Raw genomic sequence first — 20,170 nt, 5'->3', positions numbered from 1 at the left:
AAAAAAGTTCTCAAAATATACGTGAAGTATACCAAGTGCCTATCATTTGGCCAGCGCGGTGGACTATGGACTAATGCTTCTCATCCTGAGAGGAGACTCGAGGCGATGGGACAGTAATGGGTTGACGACAGTGTATTTTTTAATTAAAAGATAAAGATTTTTTGTTTGTCCTCGTATCATTCGTGTTTGCATAAATTCTTTATCAGTCTTTATTATTTAAATTGTTTGAAGCTTGTTTTAATAATAGGTATTTCTGGATATCTTTTAATTTAATCACAAGAACAAAAAATCTTTGTTGCGTAATTTATAATTGAGGTATAATTTTATAATTAGCTCTTAAAAGGAATAATTATGTATAGTTTATACCACGTCGGTACATTTATCAAGTTATTAAAATTAAAGTAACGTGTAATCGCGCTGGTAGTCGGTGCCGAAAATCGGCTTATTTATAGCCGCATCTCGGTTATAATTAGATACGTTTATATCATTATTGTGTTGCAACTACGTGTTGTGTAAACCAATTATCGCGATATTAGGCAAATTATGTCCGAATACCGAACTAATTAAATTAATATCTGGCCATCCATCGCGGGAAATTATGCAGAGCTTACACAAGTTTGCCTCTAACCACATAGGAATTATCAAACATAATAGCATAATATTATTGGGGTTCAGTACCTAAACGAACACCCAGACCCAGATATATCTTAATTCATCATGGAGATATCTACTCGTACCTGATCGAAAATCGAACGCTTTAGAATCATAAGGACCACCCACAACGTCCTATTCCCATATGGACTATTTCCCGAAAGGCCAACTTAAAAACCTTTCAATTCGCAAAACGACCATTTCCCATAATGTTATCTTCCCACCATTACCGTCTGCGCGACAGGTAGGTATGGCTACCGATTTGTCTTGGGAGTCAAAAGAATACCTAGATGATATAGAGTGTATTATACCTACGCCTAGAAAGAAACCTAGCTAGCATTGCACTTGAGATCAGTTCTTGAGATAGAGTATATATCGATCCCTACTGAAATAAGAAACTGAACTAAAACATTGACACTTTGCTAGTGATTATTTCGAGATCATTTTCAGTAATGTAGTTAATATTCATACTATTTAGTAATGTAATTACCAACACACCCATTTCTGCCTTACAGCAGCAGTGTTAAGCGTTGGTGTGTTCTGGATGGAAGAGTTAGGGAGACAATACTTTTCTGAGGCGTTCCAACTTAGTCCTCACGGGTAGCGGCGTATCTGTGTCCGATCTGAGGTAGGAATATCTAATCCTATCTGGGGTTTTGAATTTGATTACAGATGTCTATAGGCAGCAGTAGTCACTTACCATCAGGTGGACTGCATACTCGTGTGCTATTCCTATATTATAATAAATAATAGTTTAAAAAACTAAAAAAAACACACTTTAATTGCTAATCGGAAACTGGAAAAAAACTAAAAAATGGAAAAAAAAAATAATGACAAAGAGTATAAGAGTAAAGAGTTTTAATTCAGAGTAAATAGCGTGGGGTGCTTGATATTTTAAATGTTACAATCATTCTATTGGCAATTATCTATGAGATAATAGTTATAAACTGCAGTAAAATGCATCCCTCACCTCTACTATCCCTAGCTAGGAAAACTTCTAAGCCAACGCAATCAAAAGATACAGCCGTTTATGCCGCAAATTTCCGTAAAACCTACAGTGTCCCGTGAACTCAGAATCATGGAATTTGGTTCGAAGCAACTTCTTATAGCACAGATAAAGGAAAACGTAAATTTTTAGTTACATCATATAATAAAAATATTTTTTTCTTTTATCTGTTTTTCTATTCTGTTGAACCATAATAGATAGACAGTTCACATTGTCTTAATGTATTTACATCTATAAGTAACATTTTTTAAAATTAAAAAAAATAACAAATGAAAATTCGGTGGCACAGAATCCTCCGTCTGCGACAGCCAAGTACCAGTTCGATTCGCACTTGGCCATTTTTTTGTTCCTTATTGCTTTTAGACCACATAATATTTTACGATTTCTAAAATACGTCATAAGTATGTTTTCGTATCTTTTAAGTTCGTTGTGACAGCAAAGCATCGAGTAAACAAAGCAGAAACATCGGAAATAACGTTGGCAATAATTTAAATGGGAAATTGTGTTGTATGTTTGGTTAAATATTTAAGTTCATTCACAAGCCGCTGACCGAATCTGTCGAATTGGAAACTGCTCGATAAGACTTAATCATTGCTGTCCCGCTGAGTACGGATCTCCTCTAAAAATGAGGAGAAAATAAAAACATAATTTACCGCGTTGACCAAGTGCGGATCGGTATATTTCACATACCATTGAGACTGATTTTAGTTTTGCCTATTACTTTTTAGACGAATCGATTCTCATAAAGTTAGAATTCGACAAGCCGTTTGGATCGAGGGACATGGCCAAGAATAACACATACTCGTACATATATATCTAAATATGATATACATAAATTTGCAAATGAAGAAGAACATTACCCTCCGCAATCCAGTAAAATTTAGACGCACAGTCTATCTAATTTAACTCGGGATACTAAGTCTTAGTTTTAGGTATTTACAGCGCATTACACCACAAAAAAACGTAGATACACTAAGAGTATCATGTGTAAGTAGGTTTGTTTGCAAGGAAGCGTACAGCTGAGACAAAGCCGAGAATGAAGACAATACAAACAGAAGTGTCCTTGAGCAAAATCCTAAGTACGTAAGGGCGCTACTGCACTGGAAACATTTAGCTGTATTGTAGTTTATATTCGAGCGTTACATCAGTGAGTGAAGAGAACTAAGCATTACATTGAGCCGTAACAATGCAATTTTTGCAGCAATAAGAGAGAATCCACCATTCGTCCGTCACAATTACTTGATTTCATTAAACTAGAAATTTATTATAATAATAAAAAAAATCCGGCTGATAAAAATATAGTCTACGTCACTCCCACTATTTTGATGAATCAAACAACACCTCGTGTGTTAACAATCCGTTTAGCCCTTTAATCTATAGATCGTGCTTAATCTATAGAATGATACATGCACACACTCGAATAACATCTGATCGTCACTCAGTGATGTGAAGGGTAATGCTTAAACCAGAGTTTTGCATAGTTACATTACAAGTGAATTCCGGTGAGGGAGTACCTTAAGGTTAGAGCGTGAACTCAGGTATTTTTTTCAAAGAAAATTAGCTTTATAGAAAACTTCTTGATCATATACAAGAATCAATTTCATCTTTTTATTACATTCATTTTTGAATTGGCTAGTTTTTTATGGTGATTATTGAAATATTCCAACCATAGAAAACTAACTAACACCAATATATGTTGAAACATATACTCGTACTAAAAACCATTATATTTTATGTAACCCTAATTTCAGCTTCAAAATACATCTAGCGTACATCTATGGGAAATTCAATTTCCTATTCTCTACCTCATTACGCGTTGCATGAGTGTAAATTTTATTACGCCCGAATATGATGACCTGAATGAGGAAGTAGTAGATGCAAAGCAGGGCGGGAAATCTTGTTACTTGAGCCTCGCGCTCCATAAAACTAATTACGGAGTCAAGAGTAAGTTAAGTAAGCGGAAGGTTAATGCGGATGTTGTCACACATATGCTGCTGGTTTTGATATTTGAGTATTGGTATTTGTAGAGTTTGATTCCATAAACATTGAACGTTACGTTAGAAGGAGCTGCGATACGTCTTGTCGTATGTTATGTATCTTATACATGTTATGTTAGGGTAATATGAACTTGCAACTCTATACGTACGGTAGAACTCTTCGTGGTTCGGCTGCTTAGGCACCACTTAGGTAGAAAGTTTATTTTTGCGCCGTCAAATTCTCTGTATCTCCTTCGGCTGGTCGTCAACCCATTACAGTCCCACAGTTAGGCACGGGTCTCCTCTCAGAATGAGAAGGATTACTTCCAAGTGCGTATTGATAGATTTAATATACCTTTGAGAACTTTTTTTTAATTCTGCCAGATATGCAGGTTTCCTCATGATTTTAAGCAATTTCTTATACGCAAAGAACTTTGAAAAATCCGAGGTACGTGCCTGGGATTTAAAAGTCGGAACCCTCTATCGAGAGGCCGATTTTGAACCACTAGATTGTCACTGCTTCGGTTAGGTCAGGTCTCCATAAACATAAACCATGTTTCCACATTGCATAAAGCACTCAAACTTTGTTCTCGGATGATTTTTCTTAATTAGAATTGATTACAGATATCCAAAGCCGATAGTGACGTCTTTCCTTCAAGTAAACTCGTTCGCAACTTAAATTTTTTTAAAGACAAGGGAAGAAAGTTTCCACGTATGAGAGGATTTATTTAATCATTTTCCATTAATTGAATCAATATCCACTTAGGCCGATAATACGCTGCAATCCAGTAATGCTCTCGGGATTGACAAGTAGATGACCCTAGAGGGATTTACTGAATTGTTGGAGCACAGGGCGTCAAGTAAAACACTCGGTATTTTATACGCGCCCGCTCGGGTGCAATTCTGTGCGCGGCTTTTAATTTTTATGCAAGAATATTTAAGCAATGACATTTATTTATCCTGTAGTACTCTGAATTTTTCCTGCTTACATCTATCTATATATGCCGTTGTACGTGCCAGACAAAATCGTACTTCGACACGATTGTCAAAGAAAGGTCTTCTTTAACCGACTTCAAAAAAGGAGGTTCTGAATTCGATCGCTATGTAAATTTGTACGTCCGCATTTATCTCGAATACTATTGATCTAATTTAGCACGTATTTTGTATGTTTGTAAATTTCTTTACTTGTTTTATACAATATTTTAACAGATGCAGTCGTGTCTGTGCGTCCGTGCGGTAAATGTAAATACGTTTACACGTATAGGACAATACAATTTTGTATGACACGCTCTATATCTGCAGACAATTACAGCCTAGTGGTATAAACACAGGCAATGAATCTCTCGTTGAGATCCGGGGTTCAATTCCCAGTTACACAACAAGATATTTCCGTGTATACACGTTTTAAAAATTAATGATTACCTTAACGATGCAACGAATGTCCTGAGTAAACTCGATTGTGTGTAGGCTACCTGCCCACAATTGGATTAAATCTTTTTTGCACTCAGTAGAATCTCGTCGTTCCATGCAGTGGAAAAATCATATATTGTCGATTCTCTATCAGTTTTCAAAACTTCCCACATTTTTACGTTACGTTTACTCAATCCATTATTCTGTTCCGTTTGCTTCAGTAGACTGAGTAAACGTTACAATAAGTAAGTGCTCAAGTCTTTTTGTCTGCCTCACATGTTCGCAAAAAGAGAGACAAAACATAAAGCGCCATTTTGTCAATTTAGACATTTAATGTTACGTTACTGACATTATAGTTCTGATACAATCTGCTAGGGGCTCTGATTGGAAATAGTATGGGCGAATGCGTAAACAAATACCAAAACAGTCATATTTGTCAAAACGTAAAAACTCATGGTAAGGGTACAGCTGTCGACTATCCGCTGTTTTTCATCTCGGCGTCCCTGCAGTTCACAATATGCAAAAAGCGCTTGTTTTATACCTGTTTCGATTCGTGACAGTTGTCGTTTTACTCGATATAGTTTTCCATTTCGCGTTTGTTAGTTCAAACGTTTTATTGTTTTCATAGATGGATCATTCGAAAGCTCGAATTATAACTCTTCTATTTATACCCCTAGTGATGAAGTTTTGATATATATTTTACTTGCGTATGCAAATATTATACTGTAATTATTATTACGGAGACATCGATGGAAAGTGAATTTATTAAAGTGTTCTCGTCAATTGTTGCAGGAAACGCCATTGCCAACGAAGATGGTACCGGGAAAGGGCGTGCGCCATACTTCCGCCAAAAGAACCACCAGCTCGCCAGAGTAAGTATATTCATTTTTAATTTACCTTTCAAGTAGTTATAGCCTCGTGGTTCAATCGTTGCCTCTTAATCGAGAACTCAGAGGTTGGAATCAAATGAACTGCATGTTACTCTGCTATTCCTATATTATAAAAAAAAATATTCACATTACTCCGAATATAATTTTTCATTTCCCACCCAAGATTAACTGAAGCATGTTTAAGTTTATCTGCGAACTTTATCCACTATTATTTGTATAAAAAGTTTGCGCCAGGAATTTAATAGAGCTTTTTAACATGCCCACTTAAATAGTATACTAGTTTTTAAAATTCAACTCCTGATAAGATTAGATTTCTTCGTAAGGTTGGCCACAGTTAGACACATCAGATAAGTATGTCTCCCTTATCACACCCTTCAAAGTGGAATACAGCAGCGCTAAGCTGGGTCGTTATTAGGCAGAAATACGTGTGGCGATAGTTCTTCTGCAGTCGAACCACGAAGAATCTACCATCTTCAGTTAGATCTTATGATCAACGGATCATAAGCGAATAGAATAATATTTAATATATAAAACTATAAAATATTTATAGATAAGATAAATAAAGGCCTCCCCGTTAGTGATATGGAGCACAAAATTCAGGTAGATATCTCGATTTTTTTATTATTATGTGAGAGTTATATGAGAGTAGCAGACGAGCATGCAGTCCACCTGATGGTAAGTGGCTACTGCCGCCCATGGACATCTGTAATCAACCCCAGATAGGATTAGATATTCCTACCTGAGGTCGGCCACAGATGCGCCGCTACCCCTGAGGACTAAGCTGGAACGCCTCGGAAAAGTCTATCTCCCTTACCACACCCTTCAAACCGGAACACAGCAGCGCCTAACACTGCTGTTATTAGGTAGAAATAGGTGTGGAAGTGGTGCCGCCGGAGTCGAACCACAAAGGGTTCTACCACCTTCACCTTCTATTATGTGCGTATTAGGAATAAATTATCACATTTTGACATTAAGAGGCACGAGGCAAAAGAGTGTTCTTTAAAAGTTCTCAAACGTGTGCGAAATGTACCAATCCGAACTAGGTCAGCTTTGTGTACTATATAAACCCTCTCTACTCTAAAAGGAGACACGTGCCCAGCATGAGCAAAATAAAGACTTAAAGATGATTAAGTGTTGAAGTTAACTCTTATCCTGATTTTGTGAAAATATTAATAGATAGGACTGTAGAGTAACACAAGTCCTTGACACTAAACCTAGTCGAGCGCTGTCAGTCTTGAAACCTGATCGATAGTTTTAAAGTTTTTAAGTGTTTTCGTGCTTTAAATGATGTATTGAGTAGTTCCGCCTCGATTTTAGGAACCCGCTGACCTGGTAAAGCCACGGTAGATGTATTTTTTATATAACGGAATTAGACGTTTTTTAATTTGGTCTAAGTTGGTAACAGGTCAGGGGTAGCAATGTATCTATGGTCGATCTTAGCTAGGAATCTAATGCTATCTATAGTTGATTACCGATGTCCATGGGCGGGGGTAGCCATACACCATCCGGTTAACTGCATGCTCGTTTGTTATTTCTATTGTTAGAAATATATTCAAATGAATAATTACTTAATTATAGTACATATTATTTTAATTAATTATTTTGTGTTATTTTTATGATTTATAATATTTAGTGCCCATTTATATAGTCCTTGGCATGCATTAAATGCCAAAGTGTTCGCGTTCGCATAAAAACAACAAAAGGACGCTTTTGACGTTAGAGTTGTAATTGCGCGGAAATATTAAATGTTGTTCAAATTGGATCAAGAAATCATTTTATTAATACTATGTTATAAAGGAAATCGAATAGCTGTATTCCAGGCTGTCTATGAAAGCAGTCTCCAAATTTGCGAACCAAGTATTTTGACTTCGTTGGTCTATTCAGACTAAGCAGATTATATACAGTATACCATAACTATCTTAAGCTAGCTATAGTAATAATGTTCACAACTAAATTAGTTTTCAGATTATCCCAAGATGGACCTAAGCTAATTAAGCTAATTGGACCTATATCACAACACAACAAGATGTGTTTTTTTTTGTTTTTTATAATATAGGAGTAGCAGACGAGCATACAGTCCACCTGATGGAAAGTGGCTAAAGCCGCCCATGGACATCTGTAATCAATCCCAGATAGGATTAGATATTCCCACCTGAGGTCGGCCACAGATGCGCCGCTACTCCTGAGGACTAAGCTGGAACGCCTGGGAAAAGTATGTTTCCCTTACCACACCCTTCAAACCAGAACACAGCAGCGCTTAACATTGTTGTCATTAGGTAGAAATAGATGTGTACAACACAATAGTTAAAAACACAGCCTATTTAATTGTTAATGCAGATTTTGACACTAAAGAAAATATTAGATTCGGCGGGCACACTTCTAGGTCTTTTATGAAATACTATTTTTTGCGCGGCTTTGTTCGCAGTCAGAGGTCGATTAGAGAGGGCACATTATTTTTTCGGGATAAAAGGTCCCTTTCTGGATCCCTGACAACGTGTGTACAAAATTTCACGATATTCGTCATGTAGTTAAGGCGTGAAAGCGCAACAAACAAACAAACTCACATTCGCATTTATAAGTTAGGATTATAACTTTAGTACCTTATAATATAAGCGTAATTTCCACAGGTGATGCCAGAGCAATGCCCAGTGATAAAGGAAAACATCGTAGACATCGATACAGCGGTTATTTACTCCGCATTCGAATTCCAAGTAAGTCGCACAAAATTATTTACGATCTGTTAACTTTTTGTTATCTGTTAACTTTTTCAGACGGACTATTCGCACTAAAGGTTTACGCATTATTGAATTACTTTGACATGGAACCGTCTTTTGAGTGTTAACAGAAATACGCCAAAGTTTAGCCAACGTACCTATTCCTAAGTGAATTATTTCTTGCTGCGGAGCACCGTCTCTGTTCAAACATAGGTCAGGGTCACAAAATAGGAAGGTCAGAAGCGGGAAAAAAAACAGTGATAGGCCTAGTGGTTTAAACTCAAAATTTCAGTTTAGAGATCCGAGGTTCAAAATCCAGGCCTCACCTCACCTCACGTTTTCCAAAGTTATGTACGTATTAGGAATTGGTTATCACTCACTTGCTATAACGGTGAAGGAAATTATCGTGGGGAATCCTGAGAGTTAAAAATAGTTTTCGTACTTGTGTGAGGTCTACCAATCCGCTCTTCACCAGCACGGCTCTGGCCTAGCATTCTGGGTCACTTATCCGTGACCTGCAGTGGGACAGTATTGGGTTGAAGACGAGCGTGTTGCACAAAGCTGCTCCAATGAGTAGTCTGCCAATAAGGTTTCGATAATGTTTGACGCCTTCTAACCGATGATTGTGGACAGAACCTCTAACTGATCTCTTGCATGAACAGTCCACGCCCAACGATCTACAGAAGCTGCTGGTTGATGTGTTGTAGAGAAACATAACGTTTCGATTAAAAATTGTAAATTGGCACCTTTGTGCTCGAGGTGCGTGCCAATCGACCGACCCTGTCGGCGCCCTCACAGGCCACCATCAACGTCGTTCGGTCACATCACTATGCAAATACAAGGCGCCACACAACCTTCAGAGCGACGTGTTTTCAACATCACTATTGTTTTGTTTCCTTTCCGTGCGGAGAAGGGAAGGAAAACAAGTGAAACTTGTTAGCGAAACTTTTGCTGCCAACTCCAGTGTTAGTACTCCTACATATTCATATTAAAGTGGGGTCGCGTTTACTAGACGCGTCGGAATTTGGTGACCACTCTTACTATTGATTAAACTCAGAGTTTTTTAATCTTTCCCATGGTACAACCCCCTTAATATGTATATTTTTTTTTTGTTTTCCTAATGTCCCTTAGTCGTTGCCTTCTGTTCTATCTATTTTATTATGTCACAAACATTAAATCCGTATGGCTTTCTAGTTATAAACAAGCAATAACATATATAAGCAAAAATATATAATTTACTTAAACACGAAACATACCTATTACAGATATAACAATATAAAATCCGTATCCCAAGTAATGTTTAACGATATATATCTACTATAGTAACAAAGAGTAAATATAAAAAAACTTAAAAATAAATGGGGTTCCCATACAAGAAACCGTTCCACGATTTTCACGTTTTATTTCTTAGACAGTTAAATTTTCGGATGCATTAACTTCTATAGCTGCTATAATAACAAATAGGTACTAAAAATCAAAAATAAATGTAAATTAGGTGGTACGAAATCCTTAGTGTACGAGTTTCATTCGCACTTTGCCAATCAATTTTCTTTTCTTTTTACTACGGCTTTGCTACCCCCAAACAGTCGCAACTCACACTTTGAAAACCACTGGTCTTAACAAGTGGGCCGTTGTGCGTCGCATGCGAACCCACGGGCGCGAATTAATGACCGCCCCCGCTTAATTTAAATGACGTTAATTGAATTAATGGTATTATATTATATTCGGTATACAACTGTGGACAGTGAACAGAGTCTCATGTACATATTGTCTGCGGTTTTTAGAGTTCCCAAACCTTAAACGGAACTCTACACGGAAACGGACCCGGAGACACTAAGTCTAGCTAGCTGTCCGTTTGTCTGGCTCTATCTCTTAAACAATAATAGATAGACGCTTAAACTGTAGTTCAATCTTATATATAAAATTGTCGCGTCACGAGGTTAGTAACCGTACTCCTCCGAAACGGCTTTACCGTTTTTCACCAAATTTTATATGCATATTCAGTAGGTCTGAGAATCGGCTACTATCTATTTTTCATACCCCTAAGTGATAAGGGTTGCTTACGCTTAACATTTTTTTTTATTTATATGGCAACACAACGTTTGTCTGGTCAGCTAGTAGTTATATATAACGGTGGCATTTGTTATAGTACAAATGCTAAAAATAAAATACACTTGAAAATGAGTTGTCAATCCCAGGCACGTGTAATATTTCAAGCTGACTCCCTATTAGAAATTAATTGAAAAAAGCATGAAGGAAATGCATGCGTCAGAGTTCCATAAATAATTCGCCAAGGACGAGTCGAGCTCGCACATGGTGTCATCCGTACCATTATTATTATTATTTTGTACTTATTTTCATTTATTTTATTATTTTCAACAATACTTAGTTATATGACACAACAATAGATGGCGTTTGGATGATAAATGGTACGTAAACAACATATAGTAAAATTAAAATAACTATATTAAAATATGTTTTATGGTTCCTATTTGTATTTATTATAATACCGTCTTCTTAGTACGGTTTAACAGTTAAATCGAAAAACGCCGAAAAATACCGGTTTGTTGTATGTACTCTTTAATATTCAACTTTATTTTATTTTTAGTGTTTGTTGTTACAGCCACCGTTATGCATCCTCTGTAAAAAAAACATGTGACTATCTATTACGGTTCCGGAGATATAGCCCTGTGACAGACGAACAGAAAGCGAAGTCTTAGTAATAGGGTTCCGTTATTACCCTTTGGATACGGAACCCTAAAAAAGTTCTCAACGCAGCGAACTCTATCTCACTCACATTCACCAGCATGGTGAACTATAACCAAAATCCTCCTAACATTGTTAGGAGGCGGGCTAGCAATGGAACAAATATGGGTTACTAATTATAGCAAAGGATACCTACCTTTATTTTTTGTCTACGAGGGGGAAACCTTCAAAAGGTACCCGGTGCCGTGGGAGCGACACAGGGTTATGTAGGATACTTACCGCACTAAAACCCCCCTGGTGGCCGTCCTCGGCGTTTCTAAGGGGTCTCCGGGATCTTCTACGGAACGCAACTGGAGTCCTCTGACCCCGCGTTGCCTTCGGGCTCCGTTAAAAGGTAACTTCAGGGCTTGCCACACCGTCTGCGGTTTACGACCCTATGCGACCACACATATCGCCGTCCTTCCCGGAGACTCTTGTTAGACGGTTCGATCTCCCACTCGCCGCCCGCAACCCCGGAGCCCCCATTTATGGTATCCTGGTCCCGGAGCTACAGGGACATGGCGAAGGATGCTTTTTTTTTAACGAGGGGAAAGCTTTCAAAAGGTACCCGACGACGTGGGAGGTGGGAGCGACGTCGAGTTATGTGGGATTTTTACCGCACTAAAACCCCCCGATGGCCGTCCTCATCGCTTGTTGGAGAACTCCGGGATCTCCGACGGAACACAACCGGAGTCTTCCAAGCGAGATGTCCCGATCGGGCTCTGCCCTGGGAGAGCAGTTTTCGCTCCTCCCAAATCATCTGGTGTTCACGACGGTATGCGACCACACATACCGCCGTCCTTCCCGGGGTCGCTTACTAGACGGTTCGAGCTCCCACTCTTGCCGCCCGCAACCCCGGAAGCTCCCTTTTAGTCGCCTCTTACGACAGACAGGGGATACCGTAGCCCTATTCTAGTCTCGGAACTACAGCGACAGGCGAAGGATACCTATCAATACATATCATTCAACTAGCCGATTCAATTAATTACGATGTTTGGGCCCTTAATATCGTAATGGACGGTATTTGCGTATTTGGTCGCTGTTAACGCATGATCGCATTTGTATAAAGGACACGCGGTTCCTTAACAATGGCGCACGCCTGGAAACTTAATGCCCGAACACATTGCATATTGGTACAACCAACACTAAAATGATGACCAAATCAACAACGGGAGTGCTACAAAGCTTTGTTCTAATTGATTTAGATGTCTATCATATTACGAGTATGTATGTATAAAATTTACCTAGTGGTTGAAACTCGACCTCTCGATCGAGGCTTCCAAGGTTCAAATCCCAAGCATTCACCTCTGATTTTTTGAAGTTATGGGCGTATCATATCATTGCATATAAATTATCACTCGCTTTAACGGTGAAGGAAAATCATCTTTAGGAGACCTGCAAGTGTATGCGAAATGAACCAATACACACTTGGCCAGTGCAGTGGATTATGGCCTAATCCTTTTAATTCTGAAAGGAGACCTGTGCCCAGTACTGCAACAGAAATGGGTTGATGACGAAAATAATATTAAATATAAGTCGTCGTCAACTTCTTACGGTTCCACTGTTGAGTATCTCATGGTGAGAGGTGTTTAGGCCACAGTCTGACGTGCTGACTAACTTGTGACCGTTTTTAAAAACTCTTACGCTTTCTGTTTCCTCATGTTTTCCTTCATCCTTTAAAATAGGGTGGTTTGACTACGGCGGCACCACCGCCAGTTATTTCTGCCTCATAACAGCAGTGTTAAACGCTGCTGTGTTCGGGTTGGAAGGGTGTGGTAAGGGCAACATACTTTTCCGAGGCGTTCCAGCTTAGTCCTAAAGTGTAGCGGCGCATCAGTGGCCGACCTCAGGTAGGAAAATCTAATCCTATCTGAAGTTAATTACATATGTCTATGGGCAGCAGTAACCACTTACCATCAGGTGGACCGTATGCTCGTCTGCTACTCCTATATTATATATAAAAAAGATAAACGAATTTCTACAAACGACTTCGAAAAATCAAAGACCTGCTTTGTCCCCTCCAGGAGCAGCATCTGAAACCTACGTGTTTCTCACTCATTATTTGTTTATTATTTCTAATATAAATATTTGCTTTATTTAAAAGAAAAAAAACAATAACCAAAGTAGGAAACATTTTAAAATTGCACTAGTACGCTTACTTCTTTCCAATACTTGACTGCGCCGACATTTGCTATCTGGATCTTACGGAGGAGTAAATAAGGTTGAGCGATTTTAAAATATTTGTATACGGTTCGCGCCCGGGCTCCGTAAATACGATCATGTGTGAATTCCGCACAAAACTCAAATGGGAAGCCGTCTGAAAATATGTGAATACGAACTTACATATTTTCTGCTTTGTATCGGGTGATATATATTCCTTCTATGTAAAAACTAACTATCCGACAAAACTGCTTTGGCATTAGCATTCATTTTGAGCATCCTATTCGTTATCGCTTCTTCAAAAAAATGTGCTATGGGTTTTGAGGAAATCATAAAAAAACTTTTCGAAGGTATGTGGACCATTGGACTAATAATTCTCATTCCGAGAGGAGACTAGTGCCCAGCAGTGGGACAGTGATGGGTTGATCACCATGATTGCCTATAGGCATCACTATCAGAAATCCCAAATAAGACAGAAATCGTTCATAAATAAACACATTTTGCCCCGAGAACTTGCAATGTCTCACATTAAGAATTACCACAATTTTTATAACATTGAAGTAGCACACAAGCTTGCTGTTTACCAGGTCGGAAGTAGTCACTGTCGCCCATTGTTGACCAATGTTGACCATGTTTCACCAAATCCAAAACAAGGGCTGTGACTGAAGCCGTTGTGATAGATGCATTGCCATTCCTGAGTACTGAGATGGCCGCACCCAGCCGGCATCCACAGCCCTCCTCCTAAACGCAGAAACTAATTATAATCGCTTTAAACTATTATTATATACGGAAGAAATAATTGTAGTGACGGTATTCCACCTCAATTATGATTTATCAACTCGAGAGCTCGAACTCTCAAAAATATATTTTTTATTTCATTTTGAATAGGTATACCCACTATGTCTAGTCAGGTCGCTCATTTGATACTCGTATTGATACCCTACAATATTTTTTCACCATTTTCAATTTCCATTCATTCGAAAGCGTACCTATATCAATCGTTAGTACCAACGTGGAATGAATCACTTAATCCGCGATAATTATTTTGACCGCATGCGGTCGCCGAGCTTGAAAGGGAATTTTAAAAACACCAACATCGATAGCTCCGTTTGTCTTTGCTAATTGAAATGTAGCAGGTAATTTATTAATTGCACCTTAAATAAAAATACACATTAGTAAACTGATAATTATTATAACAGTAATGCAATAGTATTATATATAGATATATAAATAGTAAGGTATACAAGTGATTAGTAGAACTGTTAAAAATGAGGCATTTTTCTTATTATATAGAAAGTAATACAGAAATGAGGAAAAGGAAGGTACTAGTATATTGTAGTAGATACTTACATAAGCAGTTGCTCATGTACAGTGTAGTGAAATGCATTTTAAAGTGGTACGACCTTTTGTGATTCGAATCCTCAGGTACTACCGCCACATTTTTTTCCGTCTAATAACAGCAGTGTTCGGTGCAGATGTGTTTCGTAATGAAGGGCGCGGAAAGGCAGACTATGCAACGACTTGCGACTAAGTTGCAACGCCTCCATCGTTTGGGCCTCAGCAACGCGTCAATAGCCGAGCTCAGGTGTCTTATCTGAGGTTGATTACCGTCCATGGGTGGAAGTACCCACTTACCATCCATATCATTTGATACTTCTTCATTATAAAAAAAATCGTCAGACATTTTACTACAGACTTGTAAATTAGTTTGTTAAAACACCTGTAGGATCGGTGGACAACAAAGGTTTTAACAAACGGCTTGGTACATTGGTACGTTGCGGAAAGATATAAAGAATTTGTTGAATATTCCTCCATCTTCATATTGCATTCGTATTTATTCGAATATTGTTGAACGATTTTTTTTACTTGCAAGGTAGATAACTAGTAAAAAAAATAAACACATCTCATCTATACATACATAACACATACGTAACGTAAACTATTCAAACTACAATTTCGTTTCTACACCTGGCCATACAGTAGACGCTACATTTTCCACAGCAAGAGAAGTGCCGTTGCATCTTTCTTATTAAAGCTTATTATACCTCTCTGAAAAGTCCGTGCAACTGAGTAGCCTGCGTCAGAAGCCGGTAAAAGTCCCGCCGATCTGATTATATTTATTGATCCTGAAATGATACCGAGAGCATTGCTCTTTTTTCGCGTAAAGGTAGACGGGACTTATTGAAGAATCACATCAAAGAAACGCAAATGAATAATAATTTGCTTTTTAAACTAAAATCAGTATTACAAATCTTTGAATTTCGAACATCGAAGCGCCGTCCCTGAGATTTAAATGTCTCAATTTTTTCGAGATTCCAATTCCAGATTTTCAGGCACGCATCTGTGATTTTTTAAAGTTATGTGCATATGTTTTTTACACAGCTGAGAGTTATGTAAAGCAAATAAGTTTTCAATACGTGCGAAGTCCACCAACCCCTGAGGCTTCGTGGTATACTATGGCCTAAACCTCTATTAGACGACACCTATGCATAGCAGTGAGACGAATTAAAGCCAAGCGCAAATTCTTAATCTATCACTGAGGATAGACCATTTATGGAATTGAAACTGTCTCACAATTACATCGATTGCTCGCTTATCAAACGTTAACTATTGACAGGCAAATAGAGAAATACCGTTGTGACAACCAATTTGTATGATTGCTAGCAGTTGACGCAATACCCCTTCAAAATAACGATGAAGAGATAACTTGGAAACACTTGGAACATTTAGTCATAGACCCTTTTGAAGGTTAAGGTAGAACCGTTTGTGGTTCGAGTCCGGCGACACCACAGCCACTTTTTAACTGTCAGCCAGTTTCTAACAGCAGCGCTGCTGTGTTCTGATTTGAAGAGTGTGGTAAGTGACATATACTTTTTCGAAGCGTTCCTTAGTTATCTGGGGTAGCGGCGCATCCTTGGCGGACCTCAGGTAGAAATATCTAATTCTATCTGGAGTCGATTACAGATGTTCATGGGCGGCAGTAGCCACTTACCATTAGGCGGACTGCATGCTCTGTTACTCCTATATTATAAAAAGACCATAGTCAGACGTATAGAGAACATTTGAAAATGTAAAGAATGCAGTGATAGCTTAGTGATTGAAACTCGGCCTCTCGAAGGATCCGAAGTTCGAATCCTAAGTACGCACTTCTGATTGTACAAAATTATAATACCTTTTATAAAATTATAACTATTATTGTAAAAACATGAGATGCTATAATGGTAAAATAAAATATCACGAGAAAACGTGCATACAAATAAATCTTTAAAGAAATATCAATCAATCAATCCGCACTTTTGAAAACGATTGCGAACAGGTTGTTGTAATAGTAGCGAGAGTTGCTGTTCACACGCAAAAGCTCAATTGCCAATTGAGGTTCGCGATGACCCTCGCCCTTGTCACTTAGCACTTTAACACTTAAGACAATTGGTTATGTTCGATAGTGCATTAAGTACAGTTTGTAGCCAATTAATCTCCATCATATTCAGCGGGTCCTTTTCTTCTCAACTTGTCCATCTTCTCTTGTACATCTCAACCATTCTGTATAGTTAAGAATCTTCGAAGCAAGTTGGAACTCTCATAGGTCAACATTATAGGCGATAGAACCTATTGATAGTATATCAAGCTCATGTTGCACGACCCGCATACTTACTTCTGCATATTAACAGTGTCAAGGGCCTCTGTGCTCTGGTGTGTGGCAAGGGAAACACAGTCTTATGAGGTATTCCATCTTGTCTTCAGGAGTCTAGAGTCTAGACTCTGGTCGACCTCAGTTAGTTACTAATCCGATGAGAGGTTGAATATAGATCTCCATGGGCGGCAATTGCTACTTATAATCAGGTGAACTGCATGGTCGTTGGCTACTTCTATAATATAAAGGGTTATAACTAGTACCAAAATTGCATGCAAGACAGGAAGACATGTTATGCCGTCAGTTCTGGTTGTTATGGCGTCACCACCAGAGCGTTTATGCTACTAAGCAAGTTGTTTAAGTAGCGGCCGCTCGGGCCTCCAGTTTATTGATTGAGCTATCAATGAGCGGTACATATTTAATTTTATTCCAAAAATATGTCAACTTTCAATCATCCACGCCTGTGTATAGATATACATTATATACATATTTGTCAGCAGTTTTTACTAGAGGTGCGCAAAATATATCACTAAAGTGAAAAGAGAGAGATATATCTTTTGAACTCAGTGATATATATCATTATTTTAGCTCAGTAGCTTTGTAACGATATAAGCGACATTTTATATCAGTATTTCAGAGAATCAGATCAAAATGTTTTCACAATATTTTTGATTCTTATAATTAATACAAAACTGGAAAGAAATTGTATATGAATTTCACAGCCAATGCTATTTGTATATCCCTGTTTTCATATTCTCAGCAAAGAAAAAAGATTTTAATTTAGTATTTAATACGTAACCGTAACTGTTATGTATCTCAATCAATGCATTTGACTCACTCAGTCAGTCCCTTATTTCACTTATCACTCACTCGCGAGCGAGTATAACACTGTTGCGTTGAAGAAGATCTTATATCCGGAATCTTATATATGAACTCAACCATGCGACGCGGATATAAAGATATAATTCAAAATCGACGGAGTTGATGAGTGATTAGCTCTTTGGTGAAGATATATATATTTTATATCACTGACTCGCGAGCTACTCAATTCTAATTTTTACAGTCGCTTCAACTGCTTCTTAATCGCTCCAGTTTCTCAAGCGATTATAGGAAATGGGTGGTCAGACTAAGAGTTGTTGCCCCGAGACCGTTGTAAACAGAATGCGTTCTAACCGAAGTTCCTAAGTAGTTTCAAAAACAATAAACTTAGACGTTGAAGGCGCAAATTTGTTAGCTCCACGACTTTAGCTCCGGGCGCCTTCTAGAGCATATTGACTGGATGTTAATGGCCGTTTATGAAAACAGCTTCAAACTTTATAAACAATTTTCTGTAACATGATAGCGTGTAACTTTTCAATGCTGAAGTGCTGATTTAGATATGAAATCACAATTAAAACCATAAAGTAGTAAGAGTTGTTCGAATTAATAAAAGTTGAAACGGTTACTAAGTTGTAATCGTCAAAGTAAAACAAAAGTAAACGCGTACGCTGTTCTTCGGAGACCACATAACGCCGCCGATACTGGATATCATTGGATAGCAGTTATTACATCTTGTCCATCCGCAGTTGTTGAGAAATATGCTTGCCCAGCAGTAGGACATAAACAAAGAGTTGCAGCAAATAATCATATAAAAAGACTTGCCCATTCATTATTCGAAATTGGTTTTCACATTTTTCAACTCTAATTGTATGACTCTTTGTCACGAGTAATAAGATAAGCGTTTTTTCTGTACGTTTAATAGTAAAGGATTTATTTTTATTTATATTTCTAGCCAAGCTGGTTGCGGTCAAAGGAATTTTGGGACAAGTCTTTTGAGGATCGCTATGAAAGGTTGAGAAACGACTCTAGCCGACCCAGATTGAAGGTAAGTTTTATTATCCATAAGTTGTCTATAATCTGTATATAGAAAGAGATGGATATAAAGGTGGCTAAGCGATATCGAAGACAAGATGAGCTAATCGAGTAAGATGTATTATCAAAATGCTTTAATTGGATGTCTATTTTATGTAGGTATATTATCCGCCAATTACTAAATCCGATTTCTACATCATTTGACTTAACGTAGCGATCGATTGATATCGTTGTTTTTATATTTCATTCCATAACTGAACATATTATGATCATTGACTCTTTACTTATGGTCCACGCGAACGAAACCGCAAACGGATTTTAATATATCTTATTCAACGCAAAGTCTTAATAAAACACATTTAAATAAATTCAAAGTATCAGTTTAACAATAAAATAAGCATATTCAATTCAACATATTCAATTGACTTATCAACAACAAAAACAAAACCATGCAATAATGTTTCGATGCACGCTAAAGCCTTACTTAAACAATAGTAGAGGAGCCCACGATGCTAAATGTGTACAAACTCTATCCTCATTGGGACCTATACGATTCAGCGGGGGGCTTTCTTACACTGACGATTTGAAAAAAAAAAATGTATGCGAATGTATTAAGAATCATGTATTTTCCTAAAAATTAGCCTTTTCCTTTATTTTGTGATACATCGTTACTTCCCAGGGATTCGTGCTAATAAGTGAAACTATCAGATAGCATAAAAATACAGGTTTTTTTTAATGACTATTTTTTTTCACTATTTCGACGTGTGGTAATCGGCAGGTTATGTTTCCCGTTTTCTAGCATTATTTCATTTACATTAAAAATAAAATTGACCGCGCTCGAGCATATCCAGTGATCGATTTTTTTGATTGTGCAAAGCTCATTTATGGTTTAGGATACTCTACAGGGTGGAAGGTATCTCCCATATATTAGTCTGTCGCGCTCGAGAAAATCCCGAAATCCCCTCATGGGCTCCCTAACTACAACGTCATCTGGACAAGCGCAATCAATTATTATCAATGATATTTCACATGGTATGTCTATAAATAAACCGCATTTTATGGAATGCTATTGAAATGGATTCCAATAATTTTACCGTATAATCCAATTATTATATCAAAATGTGGTTATTATTACA

At 37.8% G+C, this 20,170-nt stretch overlaps 1 protein-coding gene across 1 annotated transcript in view; it reads left to right on the top strand.

Annotated features, from left to right (window-relative positions):
* Positions 1–20,170, top strand: part of alpha-Man-IIb (alpha-Mannosidase class II b) — a 112,264-nt gene that overhangs the window by 84,235 nt on the left and 7,859 nt on the right. Inside the window, exons 3-5 of the mRNA XM_073075114.1 lie at positions 5,836–5,915; positions 8,561–8,644; positions 18,955–19,047. Of these exons, the coding sequence (XP_072931215.1) occupies positions 5,836–5,915; positions 8,561–8,644; positions 18,955–19,047 (257 nt within the window). The remainder of the gene's footprint in view (positions 1–5,835; positions 5,916–8,560; positions 8,645–18,954; positions 19,048–20,170) is intronic.

This window comes from Epargyreus clarus, unplaced genomic scaffold, assembly GCF_041222505.1.
Source record: "Epargyreus clarus isolate Ecla_fem2 unplaced genomic scaffold, WU_Ecla_fem_2.2 ptg000007l, whole genome shotgun sequence".
In the NCBI taxonomy this organism is placed as follows: domain Eukaryota; kingdom Metazoa; phylum Arthropoda; class Insecta; order Lepidoptera; family Hesperiidae; genus Epargyreus; species Epargyreus clarus.
The sequence above is the reverse complement of the archived record's forward strand: the minus strand, read 5'-3'. Positions and strand labels throughout refer to the sequence as shown.